General features: G+C 34.3%; 1 protein-coding gene across 1 annotated transcript in view; it reads right to left on the bottom strand.

Annotated features, from left to right (window-relative positions):
* Positions 1 to 948: 948 nt before the first annotated feature.
* Positions 949 to 26202, bottom strand: part of LOC117317934 (prolow-density lipoprotein receptor-related protein 1-like) — a 228137-nt gene continuing 202883 nt past the window's right edge. The window contains exons 69-82 of the mRNA XM_033872903.1: positions 25827 to 26008; positions 24844 to 25064; positions 23469 to 23660; positions 22000 to 22219; positions 21491 to 21592; positions 17882 to 17986; positions 16107 to 16282; positions 15671 to 15820; positions 13770 to 13890; positions 12406 to 12531; positions 11488 to 11637; positions 10625 to 10760; positions 9066 to 9086; positions 949 to 7938 (exon numbers count right to left, since the gene is read on the bottom strand). Coding sequence (XP_033728794.1) covers positions 7771 to 7938; positions 9066 to 9086; positions 10625 to 10760; positions 11488 to 11637; positions 12406 to 12531; positions 13770 to 13890; positions 15671 to 15820; positions 16107 to 16282; positions 17882 to 17986; positions 21491 to 21592; positions 22000 to 22219; positions 23469 to 23660; positions 24844 to 25064; positions 25827 to 26008 — 2070 coding nt within the window. The 3' untranslated portion in view covers positions 949 to 7770. The remainder of the gene's footprint in view (positions 7939 to 9065; positions 9087 to 10624; positions 10761 to 11487; positions 11638 to 12405; positions 12532 to 13769; positions 13891 to 15670; positions 15821 to 16106; positions 16283 to 17881; positions 17987 to 21490; positions 21593 to 21999; positions 22220 to 23468; positions 23661 to 24843; positions 25065 to 25826; positions 26009 to 26202) is intronic.

Here is a 26202-nt window from a genome sequence, read left to right as displayed (position 1 = left end):
GGATTTTAACAAGTGCAATCAATGATTACAAAGCTCACCGGCAGCAGCAATCACACTATGCATTCATTTTTTATGTACGTATAAGCGTGTCATTTTGAAATTGTACGTCACATAATATCGCTCCTAGACCTGTAATGGATGTATAAACCAAATTACTTTCTATACAGACTTACAAATTTTCCAGAAACGTACCCCAAAATCTTTAAATCGGGTTTTGGTGCCAAAAAAATTAAGTCCATAAAATGGAAAAATGCAAAAAAATCACAATTTTTTTCTGCATGATTTTGCCATAACATCACTCCTCGACCACTAAAAATGTATAAACCAAATTAGAAGGGTGTGAGGTGTACATATGTATATACTTTTGGACTTACCCCCAAAACTTTAAAGTGGGGTGGGACATGGACGCTGACGCTGGGGGTAACGGTTACTCGTAACCAGTGAGCTAACAATATGATATAAAGTACTAATTGTATTAATTACTTTCCATACAGAGACATCAATGGGCTTCTTGATAATCATGTATCATCTTATCAAAATTTTTTCGGAAACTAATTCCTAGATTAATTAAGACTGGTACCAAAAATACCTCCTCTGTATCATGTATGTTCTTGCAGTGGGTCAAATGAGACCTTGTTCATTTCGTGTTGGGTTGAAAGGCAAATGTGCCTTTTTAACGCCTCTTCACCTTTAACCCTAACAGAAAGCAACAAAAATCTGATCAAATGTACATCTTGATTATGGTGGAGATAATGAACTAAATCTTGTGACAGGTTCCAAAGACATGTTACTGATAAAGGGTTTCGATGGGACGAACGGAAAAACTTAGCACACCATTATCATCAAACAACTGAATTGTTAACTGTCAGAAGGTACTTAGTTGTTATAAGTCGGCTGAACAATAATTCTAGCCAACTTATTTGATATTCAACAGAATAACATAATATGTTTTAGTCATAAAATGGTTTTATTTGTGTCAAATGACATCATCATGAACATTTTCTTGTGAAAATATCAGATTTACATATATATATATATATATCTTACAAAGCATGGAAGAATGCGGAACTTTGGTTTGGTCATGATGGATGAATCATGAAATGGACGAATGAAATGAAAATGAATCATTTTGATCATTAGTTACACAGAATTGTGTGGATACATCAATATGACAAAATTACACCTTAAGGAAAGCATACTATCCAACAGTATCATTAATGTACCATTGTATATGATTTTAACTGGAAACTACATCGTAGACACGTTGACTTGACTCGTAGATATGGTAACAAAATAAATTCTTTTTCCATTAATACATAGGGTCCCCTGCTTCTAATGTCTAACTTACAATATTACAAATAAACGTAAATAGAAACTGCTTTTAACCAACAGCCACAAACAGAAACTTGATATGTACAGTGGTCTTCCTGTATACAGTCAAACCTCGTTATCTGGAAGTCAATGACGCCATGAAAAAAATCTGAGATATCCCAAGTATAGAATCGTTTACCTCGAGTTAAGCTGGGTCTTTGATCATGAGTTATCAGAGCTTGTGATGATGAGGTTTGACTGTATATATCATATACATATATCAGAATAACGTAACTGGTTTAAAGGAATTAGAACAACACTTTCAACAATAAACATTAATTTTGATTTTGAATATATTTGCAATATTATATTGAACTTCAACCTTTCTGGTGGACAAGTTATTATTGTGCAGACGAACAGCTGATATTTGGTAAGTATTACTATCACATACCACTATCAGATCTGTTATTTCAACAACAACGACTCTTAAACTCACTCTTATCGTAACAAATGTAACAGCATTGTTGCCATAACAACAGTAAATAATTGTTACAAACAGGAATTAATAGCCGATGTAACTATGACAACACTGATAATACTGTAACCGACATTGATAAAAATAACCTAACATAAACATAGGTAAACAAAATGTCGTTGTTAAGCTTGTTTCGACCATCATCGGTTTGAAAACTATCCGAAAACAAACAAAAATCTAATTAAAACGGGCTTAAACATTTAAGTTTGATGGAGGATTATAATATTAAAAGGATTTTTCAAGAACAGTTTAAATATTAACAAAAATCAATGTTTTCTCTGGAGGTTTACTGATAGAACAAGAACAGTTACTTTGTTGATTGGAGGGTCAATTGAAGTTTATTACATTTTTACCAGTGAAATATCAAAAATTATTCATTCTATAAAAGTGATATTTTTCACTAGTGAAAAATATCACTTTTGCTGATTTGACCAATCAAATCAATGATTAGAAAATACCAAAATAATTGACCAATCAGAAAGCCCGACATATATGTCAGCACCTGGACAGGGGGAACTACTATAAATGTATGCAAACTTTTGCTGTAGGCCTAGTTAGCATACGGGGTAGGTTTTTCGTTGATAAAAAATGTAATAAACAGAATATCTAACAGTGTCTTCAGTAATACCAAATATATTTCACGAGTGTGGCTAATATTTTGATATTTTTCACGAGTGCTGCACATGAATTCCAATCAAAGGGCTATTTTAAAGAAAGTATCGAAATATAAAAATCAAAGAACATATTAATTTTCAATGAAACAGTAATACCTCGTGATATTGTCACTGTTTCTCCAGCCAAATTTTGGCATCAAATGTTTTGGCAATACATACAAAACATTCAATTTAAATTTTCATTAAATAACTGTACCTCGATATATGTTTCAAGTATGATAAAGTGTTGAATGAAGAGGGGTAATATTGTTTTACTGTGTATTAAAATTTTGAACGAAAACAGGTATTTGACAACATGAAATGCAAGTGATGGCATATAAAATTATTTCTTGGATTGATACACTAATACAATACATGTTAATAAACGATTATTATCAACTCACAAATATTCATACCAATTGTAATGTAAATTTTCATTCATTTAATACATTTACACCTGTTTATTTATACCTGTTCATTTACACCTGGATAAATATACCTGTAAATTTACACCTGTATAAATGTACCTGTAAATTTACACTTGTATAAATATACCTGTACATTTATACCTGTTCATGCACACCTCTGCATTTACACCTGTACACTTCTATATTTACAATACACCTCACCTGAGAAATCTCCATTACTGCACTACGTGTCAGAAATACTTTTACTCCACACCTTTATGTGAGATAATTGTTTTAAGATTAATATTTACTGATGTACCGGTAATTGAATAATACATATGTTATCAAATTTCAGGTGCCAGTTTCATCAGCATTCCTTAGTTGCCCATATAAGGTAAGCTCTATTGCTTTAGGAAGCCATTATTTGAGAACTTGCTTTCATAAAGTTTGTAATGCTTGCATATTGAAAATTTTAAGTTAAGGAATTTTCATAAATACGAAATATTGGTAAAACTGGAATTATATTGTTTTTGTTTTATATCCAATTGAGAATATACATTAGTCTGATTACTAATGTTTTATGAGGCCTTTGGTGTTTGTTTTTTTAAAGAAACATTGATAAAAAAAATTTGGCAAATAAACTGCTTAACACTATCAATCAATTGTATATCCACAATGTTTTACAAAACCTTATTAAAAGTTATATGTAAATGAAGCAGTTCAAAGGAAGCACCTTGTTCCAAAAATAGACATGCATAAAGAATTCATTGTTAAAACATGTACAAAACACTTTGAATAACTTGTATCTCAACAACACACATTGTGACAAGTAAATTATGTTATACCTTTTTTGTAACTTAATACAATCACATTAAATTACAAAACTTTTCTAATTGAAAAAATACCATTAGGAAAAAAATCACAGTGTCATAGTTACTATCCATTGGTATCAGGGCTCTGTTTATTATCAAATTCTGATGACCTGATGGCAGATTTTACATCACATATATTTTCATTTCTTTTTTATGTACATCACATATATTTTTTTTTTATGTTTAAGTAACATGATATGTGAAATAATCTATTAGGAAAGAATAATAGCATCACTTTAAAGTTTGAAATTATTGTAAAAAATCTGAATTTTTCGTTTTTTAATTTTGGTTTTAATCAATTATAATGTAATATATGGCGGTATACATTGGCCAATCTGTTGTAGATATATGAAGTAAGATGTAATGACAATTTTTTTCAGATGAAATTTTAAATATGAGATTCAAGTTTATATTATGTGTACGAAATTCTCAGATTTTTTCTGACATACCAGGCCCGAATTCATCAATGCTCTTTAAGATCAGGAAACTCCTTAACTCAAAATTTTCCATAGAAAAGCATTATATAGTTGAATTCTGTAACGCTTTTCTACGAAAAAAGTTTGAGTTTAGGAATTCCGTAAGTTAAGGAATGTTGATGAAACTTGCCCCTGATCATTTCACATCAAACTTTATCTTACACCTGTCTAAAAAAAGGTAATTCTTCTACCTGTGTCCTACCTGTGTCCCTTAATAACAATAACATTGACAGTTCGTTAAGGATTCTAGTGTCCAGATCAATAAACTTCATTTCCCTAACACTAACACAGTATATTCCCATTCTATTTTTATACATTGTGACCTTGATTGACATTGATCGTTGAATTAATTAGAAACCCAATTGTGCATGTATATACTGTAATTATATTGTGTCATTCAGAAATTCCAGGAATTTTAAACTTTAGAATTCAGAAGCATTTTCCAGATAAATTTAAAGGGAAACAGGGGATATCTCTTTAAACTAAGAACTTTGTAAAGAAAATTAATTTGGGTTGGCTCCTGACACACATGTTATTGCATATAAAACTAAAAGAAAAATCAAATGGAAATACATGTAGAAGTTATACAGAAGGGAATCAGGACATTCAGAACCTACATAAACAGATCTTTTATGAACTGCCGGTAACACTAGTTTGGTTAATAGCTTTCAAAATAGAACATTTATTCAATTTTCAAATTAAAATCTTCAAACCATAGCATAGCTATAACATGTAATATTTTTGAACCTAATCTTACATTTATTGGACCTTACATACCTAAATCACGTAACACTACAGAAAACAAAAACATTTTCCGTATAAAATTAATGACCTTGGCATAAAATTAATGACCTTCAAAAGTTACTAGATGTTGAAGTGTTAGAAGGATTCTTTTTTTTCATTCCATGTACGATATTACAATAATGCCCTTCATTAATATGAAAAACAAGTACTACATTCCTGTTAGATTGTGTTTCTGAAACACACATAGCATATTCAAATGTTTAATTCATTGCAAGAGTCTATCATTCTTAATACATAAATGGTGCAGTTTAAAACGTCACTAAAAATCTATCGTTTAAAAGATAAAATAAAATAAAAACTGACTTTCCTTTCTTTTCCAACAAAGCAAATAAATCCATGGACACTGGAATGCTACAATAATATATTGATTATCTTACCATCACAACCACCTGAATGATTATCACATAAAAGCATGCCTCTATATACCTTTAAATACATGTAGTCAGTCACACTCAATGGCAAGCCTCCAGACAATTTTTCACTCGTCCTAATCATCACTCTTATAATAACTTTTGCTACATTCAGGTTTTCTAAGTGGGCAACCTCTATAGAAAGTCTGCATATACAGAAAGGCCTTTTACACCCCTTTACTGTAACATGCCTAAGTAAGTTATGGCCTTTTCTTACAGCAAACTCCAACATCACATAGCAAGCATTGCCCTTGCCCTTGCCACAGTTCTGCCTTTACAGCAAGCCATGCCACAGTTCCGACTTTACAGCAAGCCTTGTCACAGTTCTGCCTTTACATTAAGCCTTGCCACAGTTCTGCCTTAACAGCAAGCCTTGCCACAGTTCCGCCTTTACCGCAAGCCTTGTCACAGTTCCGCCTTTACAACATGCCTTGCCAAAGTTCAAATTTTACAGCAAGCCTCGTCACACTCCATATTTAACAGCAAGCCTTGCTACAGATCAGACTTCATAGCAAGCCTGGCCAAAGTTCAAATTTTACAGCAAGCCTCACCACATTCCAGATTTTACAGCAAGCCTCGCCATAGTTAAGACTTTACAGCAACCCTTGTTACAGTACAGATTTTACAGAAAACATTGCCACAGTTCTTCTTTACAGCAAGCTCACCATTGATTCAGCACTTTAGTGAAAGATCGAAAATGCAAATGCAGCACTCTTCATAAAATTGGGTGGACAGTTCAAAAACAATTTATATTACAGATGTCTTTCTTTTAACAAACACTGCTTACATAATAAATGTAAAATTCTATCATGTCTTTGTTAAACATGAAAATGATTACTTGCATTTGGGCATTTTTTCTACATTTTTACATCCACAAAATCTGCAATGAACAATAATTGGAATGATTAAAATTTTATTTGGAATTGGGTTAATCCAATGCTGTTACTGACAATGTAGGACCACCGACTCAATGTGTGTTAAGGTTTCTGCAAACAAAGGTACATCACTCAACTGCCCAGATAAATTATTCACTTTTTTTTGGCTAAAATGTGCTGATGAAACATAAGATTGTGGAGATTTTTTTTACATGTATAAACTTTACTGGTGTAGAGGTTACCACATCATTCTGGTCCAACTATTTTTAAATTTTCACAAATTTGCTTAGATATCTGCGGCATGTAAACACAGGATTAGAAAAAAACTATCACAAGGAGAATGAAGAGGCAGAAGTTGGACCAAATGGTGGCAATAATTCAGTGGAGAGATTACGTCAGCCTTGTATACATAGAAGCAGAGACACCAAAGGGAAATAACTAAAGGGAGATAACTGAAGAGGATTATTAAAGGGAGATAACTATAAACATATACTCTCTGAATCCGTCCTTGACCGATCATATCACAATAGCTACTTTTCAATCATCTTTTATACTCAAAGAACTTCTTCAGTTAAATCACTTAATATAAAACAAAAGAGTGTCTACTTTATCTAGATTAAATCAAATATAATAAAAATAACACAATAAAATATTCTGATATAATAATAATAATAATGGAAAACATTTTAAAAACATTTGGAATAATGTGCAGTATGGATTCTTAAATTAAGTGGTTTGGGCTACAAAAATACATAATCTTTTTGAAGCAATATGATATAAGGCAGATTATATCTTAGGCAGGTTTTTTTTAATGTCACACTTTGTCTCCATCACCTGGATGACAAGTTCAGTCACAAAGATTCACCCAAACAAATGCCAATCAAATCTGCTGGTGTTCAGGTGAGAACAAAAATGGCTGAAGGCAAAATTATTCAACTCATTCCTCAACAAGTGATGGCCTTGTTTGAATGCGAGAAGCCTCTTAGGCCTTGTCCTGTAGCCTAGTAGAATGACATGTTGCATCATTCAATTCACACTTAAAATATCACATTTATACAGTTTCCACCATTACAGCATCATCTCCATAGCAACAGATACAGTTGTGGTACAGTTAAATACCATCAGATAAACATTCATTCTTCTCCAAACTATCATCCAGGAAGCATTTTCACTTTTACACTCTTATCAGATTTAGAGAAATTGTCTCTAGAGTTCTTTCCCTATTAGGGATCTCTTCTGTCTTATGAAGTCTGGTAAGGCCAGTATGGCACCCATCACCCTATAGAACACTGGCCTGGCAGACCTCGGTGCTTACTTGGGTGTGATGGCGTATATGTAGCAGTGACCACATCAAGGGAATGTACACATCACTATGAAAGCAAAAATGAGGAATGTTGTCTTTGTCACATGCAGACAAAATCACATCATTATGCGTAGGATATCTTCCCATTTGTTTTGTCTTTTTTGTTGCCATAGAAATGTATGTCTCCGTTTTCATCAAAGGGTTCGTTATTGTCAACGTCCCGCGGGAGTAACACCTGGGTGCTGTCACTGGTGTATAGACGATTGTACATCGGGTTTGCAAAATTGGTCGACTGTGGAAAAGATAAAAAAAAAAAAACATGAGAATGTAATCTGAATCAACCCAAAATTTTTGAGTTTACAAACAAATATTTGTAGCCTTGTAATATCTGGATATTCAAAATGTAAAAGATTACAATTTTTGCCTTTATACACTGTACCTGATTTTTTAAGCAAACATAATATACTGGATTTAAAAAAACAAAAATGTGAAATTGACTTCAACTTACTTCCAAAAAATTTCGCCATCAATTTTTTTAATCACAATTTTATTTTCATCCTGGTAGAAAAGTTAAATCAAGAAGTGCTTTAATTTTTTTTTTTACAATATAATCAAATACTGGTGAATCTTTATGTTGTAACATGAATTTTAACATTTACCAAAATATGTAATCATATGTTGTTAAGCTCAGGCAATATCCCATGACCCACAAAAGAAATGCAATATTTGGGTCAGGTTTTAAACCATCTGTTTCCATGGTAACAGGAAAATTATGAAGAATACACTGTAAGATAGATGGAGCCGAAATTTAATACCCCCTGAAAATGTGATTCCTGGGGAATAAAAATCAAGAACCCAGTGAGTTTGACCTATGGTAAAGTACATGTAGTTCTGGATACTGTCTATAACTTTTAAAACCACTTTGCAGGTCAATCTAATACACAAGTGGTTTGTATATATATTAGTAAATGAATGAATTCAGTAATGAAACAATTTTTTTTCTATCATTTCAGAAACATCTCACATCGAGATGAAACAACAGAATTACTACAGTAGCATGCTGCTGTGCTTATGATAGTACATCAATATTCATATACACAATGGTGTATAAACACTACAATAAACTGATGTAAAAAACATGTTTTATAGTGTAAAAGCATCACAATAGTTTTAATTGGCTGTAGTTTTAGAAAGAAACTCGTCGATGATTTTATTTCATGATTTTAACAAAAGTTAAATCTCATTCAAAATGTTATCATACCAAACATTTTACAAAAATTATGAAGAGGAAAATAGAAAATTTTACTCAAACAAAAGAAGAATATAAGCAAAATATAAAAGAAGCAAATATTGTTCTGATCCAAAAATGGCATACAGTATGTGTAACCATGACAACAGCTGGACAACATCAACTCTTACCTTGTCCCCCTCCTTTGGTTTCTATGGATACACGAGATACAACCAAGATTTTAAAACATTGAAAAATTCCTGTTTTTGTTGCTGTTGTTTTTTTTTTTGTTTTTTTTAAAGAATGACATTATATTGCCCTGATCTGGATTTTTCCAATAGTAAATGAAGGAACTGATATTTTAAAGTCATAGGATCTATAATATTCACATGAAAAATACATGCATGTCCAGTTTTCAAGGAAATGACTCTCAGGTGAATAAATGAATTGAAAAAAATACCTTACATTGTATTATTTTTACTGTCATTATAATCATAATTAGGGAGATACTGACGTGTCTTCTGTCATATATGGTAATATAACAAGACACTTCTAAAGTCAGTATCATTTTCCTCAGAAATATAACAAGACACTTCTAAAGTCTGTATCATTTTCCTCAGAAATACAACAAGGAACTTCTAAAGTCTGTATCATTTTCCTCAGAAATATAACAAGACACTTCTAAAGTCTGTATCATTTTCCTCAGAAATATAACAAGGAACTTCTAAAGTCTGTTATCTTATTTCTACAACTGTAATCCTCTCAATCAATGAAATGCTATACAGTATACTTCCTATCATGATCTCATTGTCTCTTTAGGATGAATTTTTCAAAGTTTTAAAGTTTTTAAGTATTTGAAAAAAATAAAAATTAGAAAAAGGAAGAGGAATTAGGACTGTTTATATTTTAAATAATTTGCTTCTTTTATTTTTTGTTGTTTTTATTTTACATTTGCATCCCTCCAGATCACCAACAAACTTTTGTGTCATACAAATGTATATACATACATGTATAAGATGGATGGGGAGGAAAACTTTAGTACCCCCCAGTTCTATTCATAGTTTTTTTGTAACAGACACATGCTCAAAAGCCAAAATGACTACATAAGAGAAGCAAACATCTATCAGGCAAATCATGAAATAAACTGAAATAAATAAGTGCACTATTCTTTCAATTTAAATTAAAAAATTCTGGTAAAAATGCCATTAATAGGTATACTTTCTTAGTACAGCAAAATAGAACCTCATTTCAGGCCGTTACAATAATTTCCTGGAAGAAAGAGTTCCTAGATAAACAGGAACTTGTGGCTTTATACATTATTGCACAGGTAACATAGTGACCTTGATCCACTTATAAATACTTCAAAACTTAATTAAGGAAATTCAGAATAATTAAAGGCAACCGACAAAAAATCCTCGCTATGGATTACTTCCCTAAATTCTGTAAAATATTCCATTGGAAAATTTTATGTTAAAGATGTTCTTCAGCTGAAAGAGGTTTTTGAGACTAGAGCCTGATGTAAAAAACCATTTAGAATTTATTTATCTTAGAAAAAAATGAATCCATTTGTGCTTACATCATATCTATTTTATATACTAACAGCATCTGGCAATATTTACAATAAAACTATTCCCAGGCAAAACAAGAAATTCCAAAGCTTAAAACCTCTACAAACACAAACTTTTGGCAGCAACACAAACATTGACAGTTCAATCTCTGACATTCACATTTTAATAGACGAAATACGTACATCATCACCATCCTCATCATACACCTGCATGGGCGCCATGTCACGTTCATCACCCTCCTGTGCCTGGGCAAGATAGATGGGATTAGCTACCTCCAGGTTAGAGTTGCTCACCATCCGACGATGTTTAAACTGGTCTCTGTCAAGACCAAGAAATTGTTTATTAGTTCACATATGTACACGACAGTTTATGGGTATGTATCTTAAAATAAACCCCTTCCCTAGTGTAAAAGTTTAGGGTCAAATCAATCCTAAAATAAACCCCCTCCCCTAGTGTAAAAGTTCAGGATCAAATCAATCCTAAAATAAACCCCCTCCCCTAGTGTAAAAGTTCAGGATCAAATCAATCTTAAAATAAACCCTTCCCCTAGTGTAAAAGTTTAGGATCAAATCAATCTTAAAATAAACCCCCTCTTCTAGCGTAAAAGTTTAGTACCATGTTTAATATTCATACATTAGCCCCCTTCCCTAGTGTGAAAGTTCAGCATCATATCTATCCCAAAATAAACCCCCTTCTAATAGCGTAAAAGTTTAGTACCATGTTTATTCTAAAATTAGCCCCCAACCCTAGTGTGAAAGTTTAGTATTAATGTTTGGGGAGTGCTTATTTTTATGCAGTAGAAATGTCCTAAATTAAATAATAACAATGAACTTGGCCTTAACCTTAGAACCATCATACAATCCTGACCTAGCTTTCTGTAAAGTTTTATCAGATTCTTGAAGCTGTTAGAGTGATGACATCAATATTTTGGACAATTTTCTATAATCAGTAATGGCGACATTTTTTATTCACAACTGACAGTATATTTTCACATAACTGACGGACATATTTTTACAAATCCCCAATATATAAATCCTAATCTTACCTCCTTTTACGGGCGACAAGAGCAATAAAGATGAGGATGAGGATGAGGAGGATGGCGATGATTGGGATGAGGATCGGTAAAAGGATGCTGGCTTCTTGATGTTTCTGGACGAGTTTCTCACAATGGTCACCATGGAAATCGACACTACATCTGTAATCAGCAACCAATATTAGGTAATAAGGTTTATTAACTTAAGTTCACTTAAGTACGATAGTATAATAGTTAAAGCAATATATGTCCCTAAGCTACCGGTCACTGTTAAAAATTAATAACAGCGACCTTGAACTGTACATTAATTTTCCTGCTTGAATATGGTAAACTTCCAATCAGTTAAACCAAAATTTAATAAATATTGATGAACCTGTTCGAAATATACAAAATTGTGCTTCAGAAAATAAGCATTAAAGATTGAACTATCTGAGTCGATATCAGCAAAAATCTCGGCAAAGTGTAAAACAAGTCACAAATACAGATCTGTAGCCTATATGTATACCTGACATATCTAAAGTAAGGCCGATACATAACGACACAAAATGGTACAATTATAAATGAGTAAATGGTAGTATTTAATTAAATGTTAATTGATCATTGTCTATATTTCTTGATATCAAATTCTATTATTCTATTATTCTAGTGCATGGCAGAGGCCATTGTGTAGGTCCCACAACAGTACCTGTCATTTGTGACTCAAAGTGATACAGATCCATGTAAGTAATGGTCCTAATTTGAATAGGTAATTATAATAAACAGATAGAGGATTGATAGAAAGATCCATCTTCACTGCTAGGAAATGACTGTGTTGGTACTCAGATAGGAATTCAATTATACATGATTTATTAATTTTCATTTCTTTTAAATTTTACCATTATGATGCTATATATTAGAATGATCTGATGACGTGCACCAGTGGATACTTACACACAGCTGTTACACGCCGCTATATTGTCATCGCCTAGGAAACAGTCTTGACACTGGCCGTCATGGAAACAGTCTGTATCACAGACACTCTCTTCACACAGGATTCCCTTCCATTTCCTTTCACATCTGTCAATAACCAGCCACATATACAACATTTAAATCAAAATTATAAGGATTCAGAAACTAATATACTATTGCTTTTTTGAAAATTTTCCTGTTAAACAACAAAATGGTCAACATGCCAACTAAAAGTTGTCCTCTTAGCATGCTGGATTGGCCATGGGATGGGTGATCTGGAGTGTAGGTCCGAGGGAGTGTAGGTCCGAGGGAGTGTCCAGTCTAACTTTAGTAGGACAGACCATGTATGGGTGGACTTACAGACATCCTCGTTATTGTCCAGTCAAACTCTAGTAGAACTGACCATATAGGGGTCGACTTACACACTGACATCCTCGCCATTGTCCAGTCTAACTCTAGTAGAACTGACCATATAGGGGTCGACTTACACACAGACATCCTCGCCATTGTCCAGTCTAACTCTAGTAGGACTGACCATATAGGGGTCGACTTACACACAGACATCCTCGCCATTGTCCAGTCTAACTTTAGTAGGACTGACCATATAGGGGTCGACTTACACACAGACATCCTCGCCATTGTCCAGTCTAACTTTAGTAGGACTGACCATGTATGGGTGGACTTACACACAGACATCCTCGCCATTGTCCAGTCTTACTCTAGTCGGACTGACCATATAGGGGTCGACTTACACACAGACATCCTCGCCATTGTCCAGTCAAACTCTAGTAGAACTGACCATATAGGGGTCGACTTACACACTGACATCCTCGCCATTGTCCAGTCTAACTCTAGTAGAACTGACCATATAGGGGTCGACTTACACACAGACATCCTCGCCATTGTCCAGTCTAACTCTAGTAGGACTGACCATATAGGGGTCGACTTACACACAGACATCCTCGCCATTGTCCAGTCTAACTTTAGTAGGACTGACCATATAGGGGTCGACTTACACACAGACATCCTCGCCATTGTCCAGTCTAACTTTAATAGGACTGACCATGTATGGGTGGACTTACACACAGACATCCTCGCCATTGTCCAGTCTTACTCTAGTCGGACTGACCATATAGGGGTCGACTTACACACAGACATCCTCGCCATTGTCCAGTCTAACTTTAGTAGGACTGACCATATAGGGGTCAACTTACACACAGACATCCTCGCCATTGTCCAGTCTAACTCTAGTAGAACTGACCATATAGGGGTGGACTTACACACAGACATCCTCGCCATTGTCCAGTCTAACTCTAGTAGGACAGACCATATAAGGGTCGACTTACACACAGACATCCTCGCCATTGTCCTGCTTTTCACAAGTCCCTTGTCCTTGTTGGCACAAGCACATGTCACACGTTTCTCCTCCATACACTCCGGTGCAGTTACAAGTAGGCTTTTCCTTGTCTGAAAGCAACCAACATTAAATTTTATCAAAATTGCATCATAAATGTACCAGCTGAATTATCTTGCAATCTATAAGCCCTGAGGTTAACTCGCTTGAGTTATAATTCTCACATTTGACAATGCATTACATGAAGAATGATCAAAATTGATTTAAAAATGAAGTTGCTAAAACGGTGACAAAGATGTTCTATGAATAGTAATGTTGGTGACTTTGTCCTTGACCTTGGAACCATGAAACATGAACTTGTGCGAGGTATACTCATAATTGACCAATGTGTGAAGTTTTATTGAAATCCGGTTAAAAATGACGTTGTAAGAATCCAGACAAAGATTAAATATAAATAGCAACATTGACCTTATTCTTACATGACCTTGGCATGCTATATTCATATCACCTCCCCAACTTGGTCACAAAGGGATAATTACAGATTATATTAACCAAGATAAATACAAGGTGATATCACTTTTATACTCCATATCATCAAATATATTCAATAAACTAGATTACTGACACTTCAGAGAGGGTCCTCAGTGTTACATAGACACAATGTACTAGATTACTACATACACCTCAACAAAAATAATACACCATATTATCTTGATATAATGAAACGAAGGTAACTAAACAGATTGAGGGGTTTATGAGGTATTTTGTACACAAACTTTTATATTTCACAGGTGTGACCTTTGACCTTTCAAGCTTGAATGATGCATGACCACCCAAATTTAAAAAAAGATATCTTGACCTAAGGAACTTTCTAAATCCATATTTTACATCTTAATATCATCATTGGATATTTCAGAGAGTTTAGCACTTAGTTGGGGCCTTAGATGATGCCTTAATTTTGACAGTGTGTTTCAAGATTATTTTTAGTAATAGCGACCTTGACCTTTTGATTATGAACTTTTTTAATACCTATTTCATATCCTCACATCACAGTGTAAGACCATCAGAAAGTTTGGCCTTTTGGATTCTGAGATAATCTCCGAAAATGAACGTGCCGATGGCCATACACACTGTACACTAGCTGTGACTACTATAGCACACTCACCATGCATACCTTAATTAAAACAAAATCTACCAGAAATTAGAAAGGTATTCCAGATGTTAGTGTTTAATTTTCTTGGAGCATTACTTATCAATGAAGCTACTTTGACAGCTACGGTAAAGGCTGTTAACCCAGTTAGATTGAAAACTGAGAATACACCTTTTAAAAGTGTTCAATAAAAGGCCCAATTAGCCTGTATGCTTGCCTATTTCTTAATCAACTTTCAAGTTTATCAAGGTCACTTTATGCAAATGCTAATCTGGTTACATCTCTATCCAAATATAAGACTTGGCTAGATTTATTCCATTAAATGAATTTTGTTGCCCTTCATTCAAGAATACTTCGAAGAAGTCGTCATTTAAACATTTTAACATGTTTGACCCCTATGACTTTGAAAATCTTGTGACTTTGAAAATAGGTCAAGGTCTTGGTAGCCCTTGACCCTAGTATACTACAGGTCCAATATCAGGTCTCTGGGCTTCTTAGTTATTGAGAAGAATTTGTTTAAAGGGAAAAGTTGACGCTGTATGAATGCCAGATGTCACAACATGCCATAAGTGCTGGTGAACTAAAAATTTATTACATCATTGGGCACATATCCCCTTTCTATATTTTAAACATCAGCTTAGACTTGATCTCTCTGACTTCTCTGGAGAATTTCCACACTTTGAGAAAGCTAAGGCTCAGCATGTACACAAAAATGCCTCATAACAACATCTGAGTCGACTTACCAAGCTTACAAATGCCACCATTTTGACAGTAGCCTACACATTTGCTAGCAGGTTGTTCACAGCGTTGCCCACTCCAGTCAGATGTACAGGTACAAGTGTATTTTACCGAGTTCTTATCATCCACTGCATTTGTGTTTGGATAGCATGTCCCTGTGGGTAAAATTAAATACTTTACTACAGACGCAAATGGAGCCACTGGTAATATTGCTGAGGATTAAAGTGTAAGGCATCTTGGTACAAACTTTATAAGCCAACACGAACATTACTACATACCCTGGAAATCTTTCAAGACTATCAACAATTTCTAGTCATATGGATGAAAATTGAGGATTTAGAATTTGGGCCAAGCTTTCTAGGACTGAATTAAGGAGAAATCTCATCCAATTATAAATTGATAAATGTATAACTCATTCTGTAGGAGAGTTATGTCCCTTACCTCCATTCTTGCAGTAGTCCTGGCATGAGTTAGCGACAGTTTCACACATGTTACCACTGAATCCCGGAGGGCACAAACATATTACATGGCCGCCCTCAATTTGACACGTCCCGCCATTCTGACAGCTGTCTTCTGTGCAACTGTCACACCTGGGGCCTGTGAAACCATGGAGACACCTGTATACAACAAACAAAATTGTCAATTCAAAAGCAGTCCGTCAACAGAAATTCTTCATTTTGCTCCTCAGTGATAATGTAGTAATTTTAGGTAGTTATAAATTGTAAACCTCTTTCTTACCGTGTTGTAACATAGTTTATTGTTATAGTTATATAAGATTTATATACTCTTCCAAAGCATGTATATTTTGAGCCAGAGCAAAATTTTCGACTCTTCATTTTAAATTTGAAACTTATACAATTCTTATCCTTCATTCATTATAAATTTGAAACTTATAGAATTATTACCCTTCATTATAAATTTGAAACTTATACAGTTCTTACCCTTCAGTATAAATTTGAAACTTATAAAATTATTACCCTTCATTATAAATTTGAAACTTATAAAATTATTACCCGGCCTTCATTATAAATTTGAAACCTATAAAATTCTGACCCTTAATTCATTCTAAGTTTTACAGTTATAATTTCCAATATCCCACAAATTCTTCATTATCGATTATTCTTGTTTGCCATGTTTTCATGAAATTTCTTGTAAAAAAAAAAAGAAAAAAAGAAGTTTATAGATATTGTAATCAAAATTCTTAGTACACAATAACAGATCAAAAGAGTAAATAGAAAATACCATCATAGTAATACATCATAGTTTTTTGATGAGGTAGTTTTTGTTCCAAAAGGCAAAGTCCGGTATATAAGTCTAATATATTTATCAAGTGATTTTGATGTATTAATACGATTAGTTGTGAGGTGAGAATCAGGTACTGAGGCTAGCGTTGTAAACTGAATAACATTATCCTTTAACAATTAAATGGTGGAAAATCAACTTTTCAATTTTTTTTTTTTTCAAATTTCATAGAATAATTGTATCATTGAATGAAATGATGATGAATGACAGCAAGGTTTAAACATGTAATCAATTTAAAATCAGACGAGTGACACTTAACACAAGAAAGCACCTGGTAGATGGGTATCTTGAGGAAACTGATGAGGATTTCCATGTCTTATTGGAAATTGATTACTGTAAATGTGGAAATTGACGTGAGTGGGCAAATTTGCGCTAATTACGCAGAGTCCTTTTGATCAAGTAAATTTCCCCAGCACACATTTTGATATCGATTCGTCTAATCTCAAACTACAAATTGGTGGATCGATCATAAAAATTACCCCCCACACATATAGTTTATGTATCGAAATCGCGAAAATGACACCCCCCCCCCCACTTCCTGAAAATAACCACAATTGTATTGAAATTGTTAATGTTTCCAGAGTAATGTTTTTTATTCTTTTTTTTTTCCTCACTGTTAAATTTTAACTGATATGTTCCTGATTATATGTGAACAATTAAGTTACAACATGCTGGAATAAATATGTTTCTATATGGTGAAGAAAGCTGAGTTCTCTAACAAAAACATGCTTTTATGATGCAAACAGATGTGTTTGTGCTTATGCCTTGAAATTTCACAGACCCTTCAAATGTTGACCAGGTTTAAAAGTCAACTTTTAACACTCATGATTTGAACCCTCATTTCAAAATACAATATTTTCAGGAATAAATAATTTTTTAATAACTATGGTTAAAAGGCTCTCCAAACTACATACACGCATTTTGGATTTCCATTTTGTTTTGTGCATTGGCCATTGTTTTCACAATAAGCGTTACAAACATCAGTGCCACAGCGGGGGCCGGTGAATCCGCCTGTACAACTGAAATGATAAGAAAGTCTCCTCATGATTGCTGTCGAATAGGTTATCATACCCTAATTGTCTTATTGACTGTGTGAATAGGTTATCATACCCTAAATGTCTTATTGACTGTGTGAATAGGTTATCATACCCTAATTGTCTTATTGACTGTGTGAATAGGTTATCATACCCTAATTGTCTTATTGACTGTGTGAATACGTTATCATACCCTAATTATCTTATTGACTGTGTATCTTTCTTTCTTTCAAAAAAAAAAAAAAAATTAAAAATTAAAAACAATTATAAAAAGACAAAATCTAAAGCTTATTGCATGCTTACACTAATAATTCAAAAAGTATAAACAGCAACATGTCATATTGAAATTTAAATACATCGTTTTCCCCCCCAAAGTGAAAATTTTGAAAACTTCTTTCTCATGTCAAAATTGTGTATAGAAAATAAGCTGTAAACAGGCTTTTAGCCTCGTCATCTTTGTTCCAGCTATTGATCTAATGTCTGTATTCTCTGTTGTTCTTGATGGACATGCAGTGCATCATGATTACTCAGAAATCGATTTTGATAACAACAAGAGATCCCAGAGGGATCTTGGCGCCCACCATTGAATGTTCTTCATAGGTTCCATGTCAGATTGATCTTTTCTCTACTTTCCTCTTCTTCTAAGTCTTACTAATCTGTGTAAATTCAGAAGAAACCTCTAGTACTTTTCAAACAAGGGAAACCTATATATGGAATTTGAGAAAGATTCCTTCAGTACTTTCTGAGAAATAGCGATAACAAACTTCAATTGTCAAAATCCAAGATGGCTGCCTGTCGGCCATGTTGTTTTCCGATTGGTCTCAAAATGCAATATGCATAACTAGGCACCAAGGGAAACCTACATATGAAATTTGAGAATGATCCCTTCAGTACTTTTTCAGAAATAGCGATAACAAACTTCAATTGTCAAAATCCAAGATGGCTGCCTGTTGGCCATGTTGTTTTCTGATTGGTCTCAAAATACAATATGCATAACTAGGCACCAAGGGAAACCTACATATGAAATTTGAGAATGATCCCTTCAGTACTTTTTCAGAAATAGCGATAACAAACTTCAATTGTCAAAATCCAAGATGACTGCCTGTCGGCCATGTTGTTTTCTGATTGGTCTCAAAATGCAATATGCATAACTAGGCACCAAGGGAAACCTACATATGAAATTTGAGAATGATCCCTTCAGTACTTTCTCAGAAATAGCGATAACAAACTTCAATTGTCAAAATCCAAGATGGCTGCCTGTTGGCCATGTTGTTTTCTGATTGGTCTCAAAATACAATATGCATAACTAGGCACCAAGGGGAACCTACATATGAAATTTGAGAATGATCCCTTCAGTACTTTCTCAGAAATAGCGATAACAAACTTCAATTGTCAAAATCCAAGATGGCTGCCTGTCGGCTAGGTTGTTTTCCGATCGGTCCCAAAATGCAATATGCATAACAAGGCACCAAGGGGAACCTACATATGAAATTTGAGAAAGATCCCTTCAGTACTTTCTCCGAAATAGCGATAACAAACTTCAATGGTCAAAATCCAAGATGGCTGCCTGTCGGCCATGTTGTTTTCCGATCAATCCAAAAATGCAATATGCATAACAAGGCACCAAGGGGAACCTACATATGAAATTTGAGAAAGATCCCTTCAGTACTTTCTCCGAAATAGCGATAACAAACTTCAATGGTCAAAATCCAAGATGGCTGCCTGTCGGCCATGTTGTTTTCCGATCAATCCAAAAATGCAATATGCATAACTAGGCACCAAGGGAAACCAACATATGAAATTTGAGAATGATCCCTTCAGTACTTTCTCAGAAATAGCGATAACAAACTTCAATGGTCAAAATCCAAGATGGCTGCCTGTCGGCCATGTTGTTTTCCGATCGGTCCCAAAATGCAATATGCATAACTAGGCACCAAGGGAAACCCACATATGAAATTTGAGAATGATCCCTTCAGTACTTTCTCAGAAATAGCGATAACAAACTTCAATGGTCAAAATCCAAGATGGCTGCCTGTCGGCCATGTTGTTTTCCGATCGGTCCCAAAATGCAATATGCATAACTAGGCACCAAGGGGAACCTACATATGAAATTTGAGAAAGATCCCTTCAGTACTTTCTCAGAAATAGCGATAACAAACTTCAATGGTCAAAATCCAAGATGGCTGCCTGTCGGCCATGTTGTTTTCCGATCGGTCCCAAAATGCAATATGCATAACTAGGCACCAAGGGGAACCTACATATGAAATTTGAGAAAGATCCCTTCAGTACTTTCTGAGGATTAGCGATAACAAGAATTGTTTACGGACGGACGGACGGACGGACGGACGGACGGACGGAGGGAGGGACGGACGGACGGACGGACGACGGACCACGGACGCAGGGCGATTTGAATAGCCCACCATCTGATGATGGTGGGCTAAAAACCAGAAAACCTTATTTCTGTTGGTTGGAAGGTTAGAAAACAGATTTATGGCAGGTGGAAACTTGGAATTTACATATGTTTAAACCAGAATGTTGATGTATTTGTTCTCTTTATTATTTCAGCAAAAAATTGTTTTACTTGTAAAATCATATCGAAGATATAAACAAATGACGCATGTCATGTATTAAGACGAGAATTGGGATGGCTATGAACAACACTGAGATGGCTTTAACATAAACAAATGACAATATCACAATTAAAATGTGTACATGCAGCCAGTTTGTAACATGATAACACTTGTTCAAAGTGCATATTCAATATCCTAAGTGAGAAAAGAAGATGTAAAAGTTTAAACATATGCTGGTGCAATATAGGAGAATTACTGAGATCTGGCAGTACAATAACATATCAATGACAATGATGCTGGTGTAAAAAGTCTTTCACATTCCTAACATACATTACAATACAGTATACAATACACAAGCACAGTAAGTAAAAGTTGAGATATACATGCAAACTCCAGGTATATGTCTGTCTGTGACCTTCGGTGGCCTGTGTTCTATCTGCCATTGATATAATTTAAATCAAAAATACTTCCCTAAGGTGTAAGGAGGCCATTACAATAAGATTTCTTTCAGGGTATCTTAGCTAATCAAGTGCTTTTGATCTTTGTGAATTGCTTAATATGATCACTGTGAAATGTTTGTGAAGCAATTATGACTATGACTTTGATGGAATGATAATGACCTTGACCTTGGTAAATTATTTCTAGATGGTGACCTTGGTGAATTATAAGTGACCTTGATGAATTATTTGTGACCTTGGTGAATTATTTGTGACCTTGGTGAATTATAAGTGACCTTGATGAAATATTTGTGACCTAGGTGAACTATATTTGTGACCTAGGTGAATTATATTTGTGACCTAGGTGAATTATATTTGTGACCTTGGTAAATTATAAGTGACCTTGATGAATTATTTGTGACCAAGGTGAATTATATTTGTGACCTTGGTAAATTATTCCTGATCTTTAAGAGGCGACTTACTTGCAGGAGAGTGTGGCAGCTGTTGCTATGCATTGACCTCCATTTTGGCAATAAGAGCTTCCACATTTGTCACAGCGGTCCCCTGTCACACCAGGTGGGCAACTACAGTTAATAAATAAATACTCATTAACAGGTATGTAACATATTATTCAGGTATTAAAAAGAAACAGGTAACATTCAATCTGAAACACATTCTTTCAAACAATTACAAATATTGTAAAATATTTCAATTTGAAGTTGAAAGGCAGAAGAAAATTAAATGCCTACACATTAAAAGACTCTTTTACTAGAGATTGGGACTGTGCTTCCTTTCAGAAAATTACAACAAATGTAAGAAAATATAATGAAATAGTTAAGAGATTCTGGACTCTATGAACTAATTTATGAAGACTTGCAATGTTATTTAATTGAAATCAGGACTAGAATAATTAGTTAAAGCTTTAAGTTGCAATTGGTGTCAAAACATTTTCAAAATTGCAGTTGCCGACCCTTCGCATCTAAACATATACCTGCACTTTGACTTTCCGTTGGGTTGAAGATGGCAGCTTCCCCCATTTTTACAGTACCCCTCCTCACAGGACTTCTTAAAGCTACATTTGTCATCTTCAAACACAGCATCATTGGAACACACACACTTGTACTTGATTTCTTTCTGCTGTGGCATGTTAATACAGAACGCTGCTGGACACGGTCCATCATGGGTACTATTGGACCGACAGTAGTTCACGACTGAAACAAATAACACACTCAAATTTTAGCGCAAAACCAAATTAAAACAAATTACCAGAATTATGAATAATGATGTGATATTAAGGGTACATTGGAGGTCAAACCTACTGGACTACTGTTTGATGTGATATTAAGTGATATTAAGGGTATTTTGAAGGTCATACCTACTGGACTACTGTTTGATGTGATATTAAGTGATATTAAGGGTATTTTGGAGGTCATACTTACTGGACTACTGTTTGATGTGATATTAAGGGTATTTTGAAGGTCATACCTACTGGACTACTGTATGATGTGATATTAAGGGTATTTTGGAGGTCATACTTACTGGACAATACTATTGATGTGATATTAAGTGATATTAAGGGTATTTTGAAGGTCATACCTACTGGACTACTGTTTGATGTGATATTAAGGGTATTTTGAAGGTCATACCTACTGGACAATACTATTGATGTGATATTAAGGGTATTTTGGAGGTCATACTTACTGACTACTGTTTGATGTGATATTAAGTGATATTAAGGGTATTTTAGAGGTCATACTTACTGGACTACTGTTTGATGTGATATTAAGGGTATTTTGGAGGTCATACCTACTGGACAATACTATTGATGTGATATTAAGGGTATTTTGGAGGTCATACCTACTGGACTACTGTTTGATGTGATATTAAGTGATATTAAGGGTATTTTAGAGGTCATACTTACTGGACTACTGTTTGATGTGATATTAAGGGTATTTTGGAGGTCATACTTACTGACTACTGTTTGATGTGATATTAAGGGTATTTTGGAGGTCATACTTACTGACTACTGTTTGATGTGATATTAAGGGTATTTTGGAGGTCATACTTACTGACTACTGTTTGATGTGATATTAAGTGATATTAAGGGTATTTTGGAGGTCATACTTACTGGACAATACTATTGATGTGATATTAAGTGATATTAAGGGTATTTTAGAGGTCATACCTACTGGACAATACTATTGATGTGATAGTAAGGGTGTTTTGGAGGTCATACTTACTGACTACTGTTTGATGTGATATTAAGTGATATTAAGGGTATTTTAGAGGTCATACTTACTGGACTACTGTTTGATATGTGATATTAAGGGTGTCTTAGAGGTCATACTTACTGGACAACTGTTTGATGTGATATTAAGGGTATTTTAAAGGTCATACTTACTGAGTACTGTTTGATGTGATATTAAGTGATATTAAGGGTATTTTAGGGGTTGTACTTACTTGAGTTCTTCTGTTTGATTGGCTGGAGGATGATGATATCGCCAATAAAGGTTACATTCGTCAGTAGAGTATCTGTCCTGTTCATGAACTTGGATCCAAACTTGTGTATCCGTATGATGGAGTGTGAACGGTACAATGTGACATAGAGGAAGTCTTCAAACACGTCCAGCATGAAGGGAGGGTCCTCATCCGCTGTTACAAAGAAATCTTTACTAGAATACAGACACCACTGAAAGGGCTCCACGTGCATTTCACTAAGTCTGTGTGTTACATTGACATTGAATTACTGAACATATGCTCTCAAGTAATTAGTCACGGATATCAGGAGATATATAAAAAAGTTTTATTTCAAACAAGGTTAGGTGTGATCTTTGATACTTTAACCTTGAATGATGAAATCTATTGATCAGAGTAATACCATGAGGATTTTCAGAGAAAGTTTGACATTCTGTGAAGACCGTTACATGTATATTCCTTGTTATATTCAAATTAACAGCGACCTTGACCCTAGCTCATTTTTCGCCTCACTATTTTCGAGGAAGCACTGGATGAAGTCTTAGTGCAGTTGGTCCTACAGAACTTAAGGTATTGGGCATAAACTTTTTTTTCTATTTATAGTAACAGTATAACTTTGACCTCCAGGCTATCACAGGAAAGCCACACTTTTTTTTTATTAATCAAAGTATTGTGTAGAAACCAAAAATGGACAGACAACCTGATCACTACAAGGCACAAAATCTGACAGGACCCTGGTTACTATCGGGAGTAAAGACCAGAGGAGTAGTGCTGCAATGATACACTTCCCTCACGACACGATATATATCGCGATACTTCTCTCACAATATGTTACATATCATGATACATTTACTTCGCAAATGATCAATGAAATAAATTCAACACCACCTGTTTCAGTTACACAAAACACAAAATGTTTCCAAAGATGTGATTCAACTGAAACAGGTGGTTCTTTCAATTCTAAATAGTCACTCGACAAAAGCACTTCTGCCTCCATGCTTGTTTGGGGCTATACTAATTACCGTGCAGAAAACCGGAAACGGCCTGATCTGGAAAACCGAGGGTGAACCGTGAAGTGAGAAAAAAATACTGTGAACTGAACAATGACATTTACACAGCGATATATCGACCCATGGATTACCATAGCAACACTACAGCAAAGAGAATGACCTGATGTAAGTATAGTAACCCAGGGTCAGATCATCTGTGGAAAATGAAATCATTCAGATTAAAGGAGGTTTTTAATGATCTATTAAGTTCTCGATAACATATACCTAGATGACTATCCTTCAAACATTATTTTGCCTTTTTATCACAAATTTCACAAATTTTCCTTTCATACATATATTGATTTCATTACATTTAAAAAGCTTGACAACTTGTCGGTCATCGCCATGGAGACCAATGGTCTCTATGGTGTGTTTCTTAGTGTCTGTCCAGTAGAGCCTGTGATTGGCATGGTCAACGGCCAGACCATTCGGCCATATGATGTCGTCTTTAACCAGATCTTTACGTCCACTCCCATCTAGATTGGAAGTTTCTATCTTTGGTGGAAAACCTCTATCTGCCCAAAACAATTTCCTAAAACAAAGCAATTTTTTTTTATTTAATTATGAAAAGGCTGGTATGAAATAAGTTCTTCAAAATGACAAAAAAATTACTGAAATTACCATTTGAATTGTCCTCTTATCAAATTGAGCCTAAAAAATTCTTGTTTCTTCCAACTTCCAGTTTTTATGGCCATTTTCGTAGAAAAAATCTAACTTAAGTAAAAATAATAAATGATAACTGACATACCCTTTATTTGATGTGTTAACCTAAACACATTGGTATTTTTTTTTTCAGTTCTAAAATCTTTTTATTCATCCTTTTGCATATTATAAGTACATGAAATACATAGAAAAAAACATCAATTATAGATACAGTTTTACAGCAGCTTAATATCATTTTTGAGAAGAGCATCAAGGGTGACAATGAGTTGGTATACATAATAGTAACATTTTAGAAAATGCATACATGTATATATATTGAAATAATGTTTAATGGCTAATAGAAATAAAGTATGTATTGAACAATTTAGATAAAGATGTACCATTGTTGAATTATACATAGCTTACAGTATTAAGAGGTTGATAGGTGAACATATATAGTATTGAAGAGTTATGACATATATATGTATAGTAAGTTGACCATCATTTGCATAAACTGGAGGTGTTGCATGATTGTATAGTATAGAATATATAAAATAATTTTAAGAAACAGCAGAAATGCAAGCTCGATACAAATTTGAAAGTGATCCGTGATCAACAAGAGTCTGTCAGTGTTTTGTGTAATGTCACATACCCTACTTCTGGCGCCACTGCTATAGAGTACGGCTGGTCAAGTCCAGAATTTACCACCGTAATCTTACGAGCGCCATCATAATCCGTCATCTCCACAGTGCGAGTGCCAGCATCAGTCCAGTAGATTCGTTTTCCAACCCAGTCAACAGCAATACCCTGGGGGTCAGCTACTAGATTCACAAACTGAAAATATAAGCAAAATCTGTTAAATAATGAGTTTTCAATGACTCTGGAAATAAACATTTTCTTATTAGAAAATTGAACTGTTTCACCTTCGTTTTTGATTAGATTTGTCCCTTTTTCAAGAGCTAAATGGATTGTTATCATATATATTCAGAAGAAAATAGATAGTCGATAGTTTTAAAAAAAAAACAAGA

Source organism: Pecten maximus, chromosome 19, assembly GCF_902652985.1.
Source record: "Pecten maximus chromosome 19, xPecMax1.1, whole genome shotgun sequence".
Classification (NCBI taxonomy): domain Eukaryota; kingdom Metazoa; phylum Mollusca; class Bivalvia; order Pectinida; family Pectinidae; genus Pecten; species Pecten maximus.
This window is presented reverse-complemented; position numbering and strand designations above follow the sequence as displayed.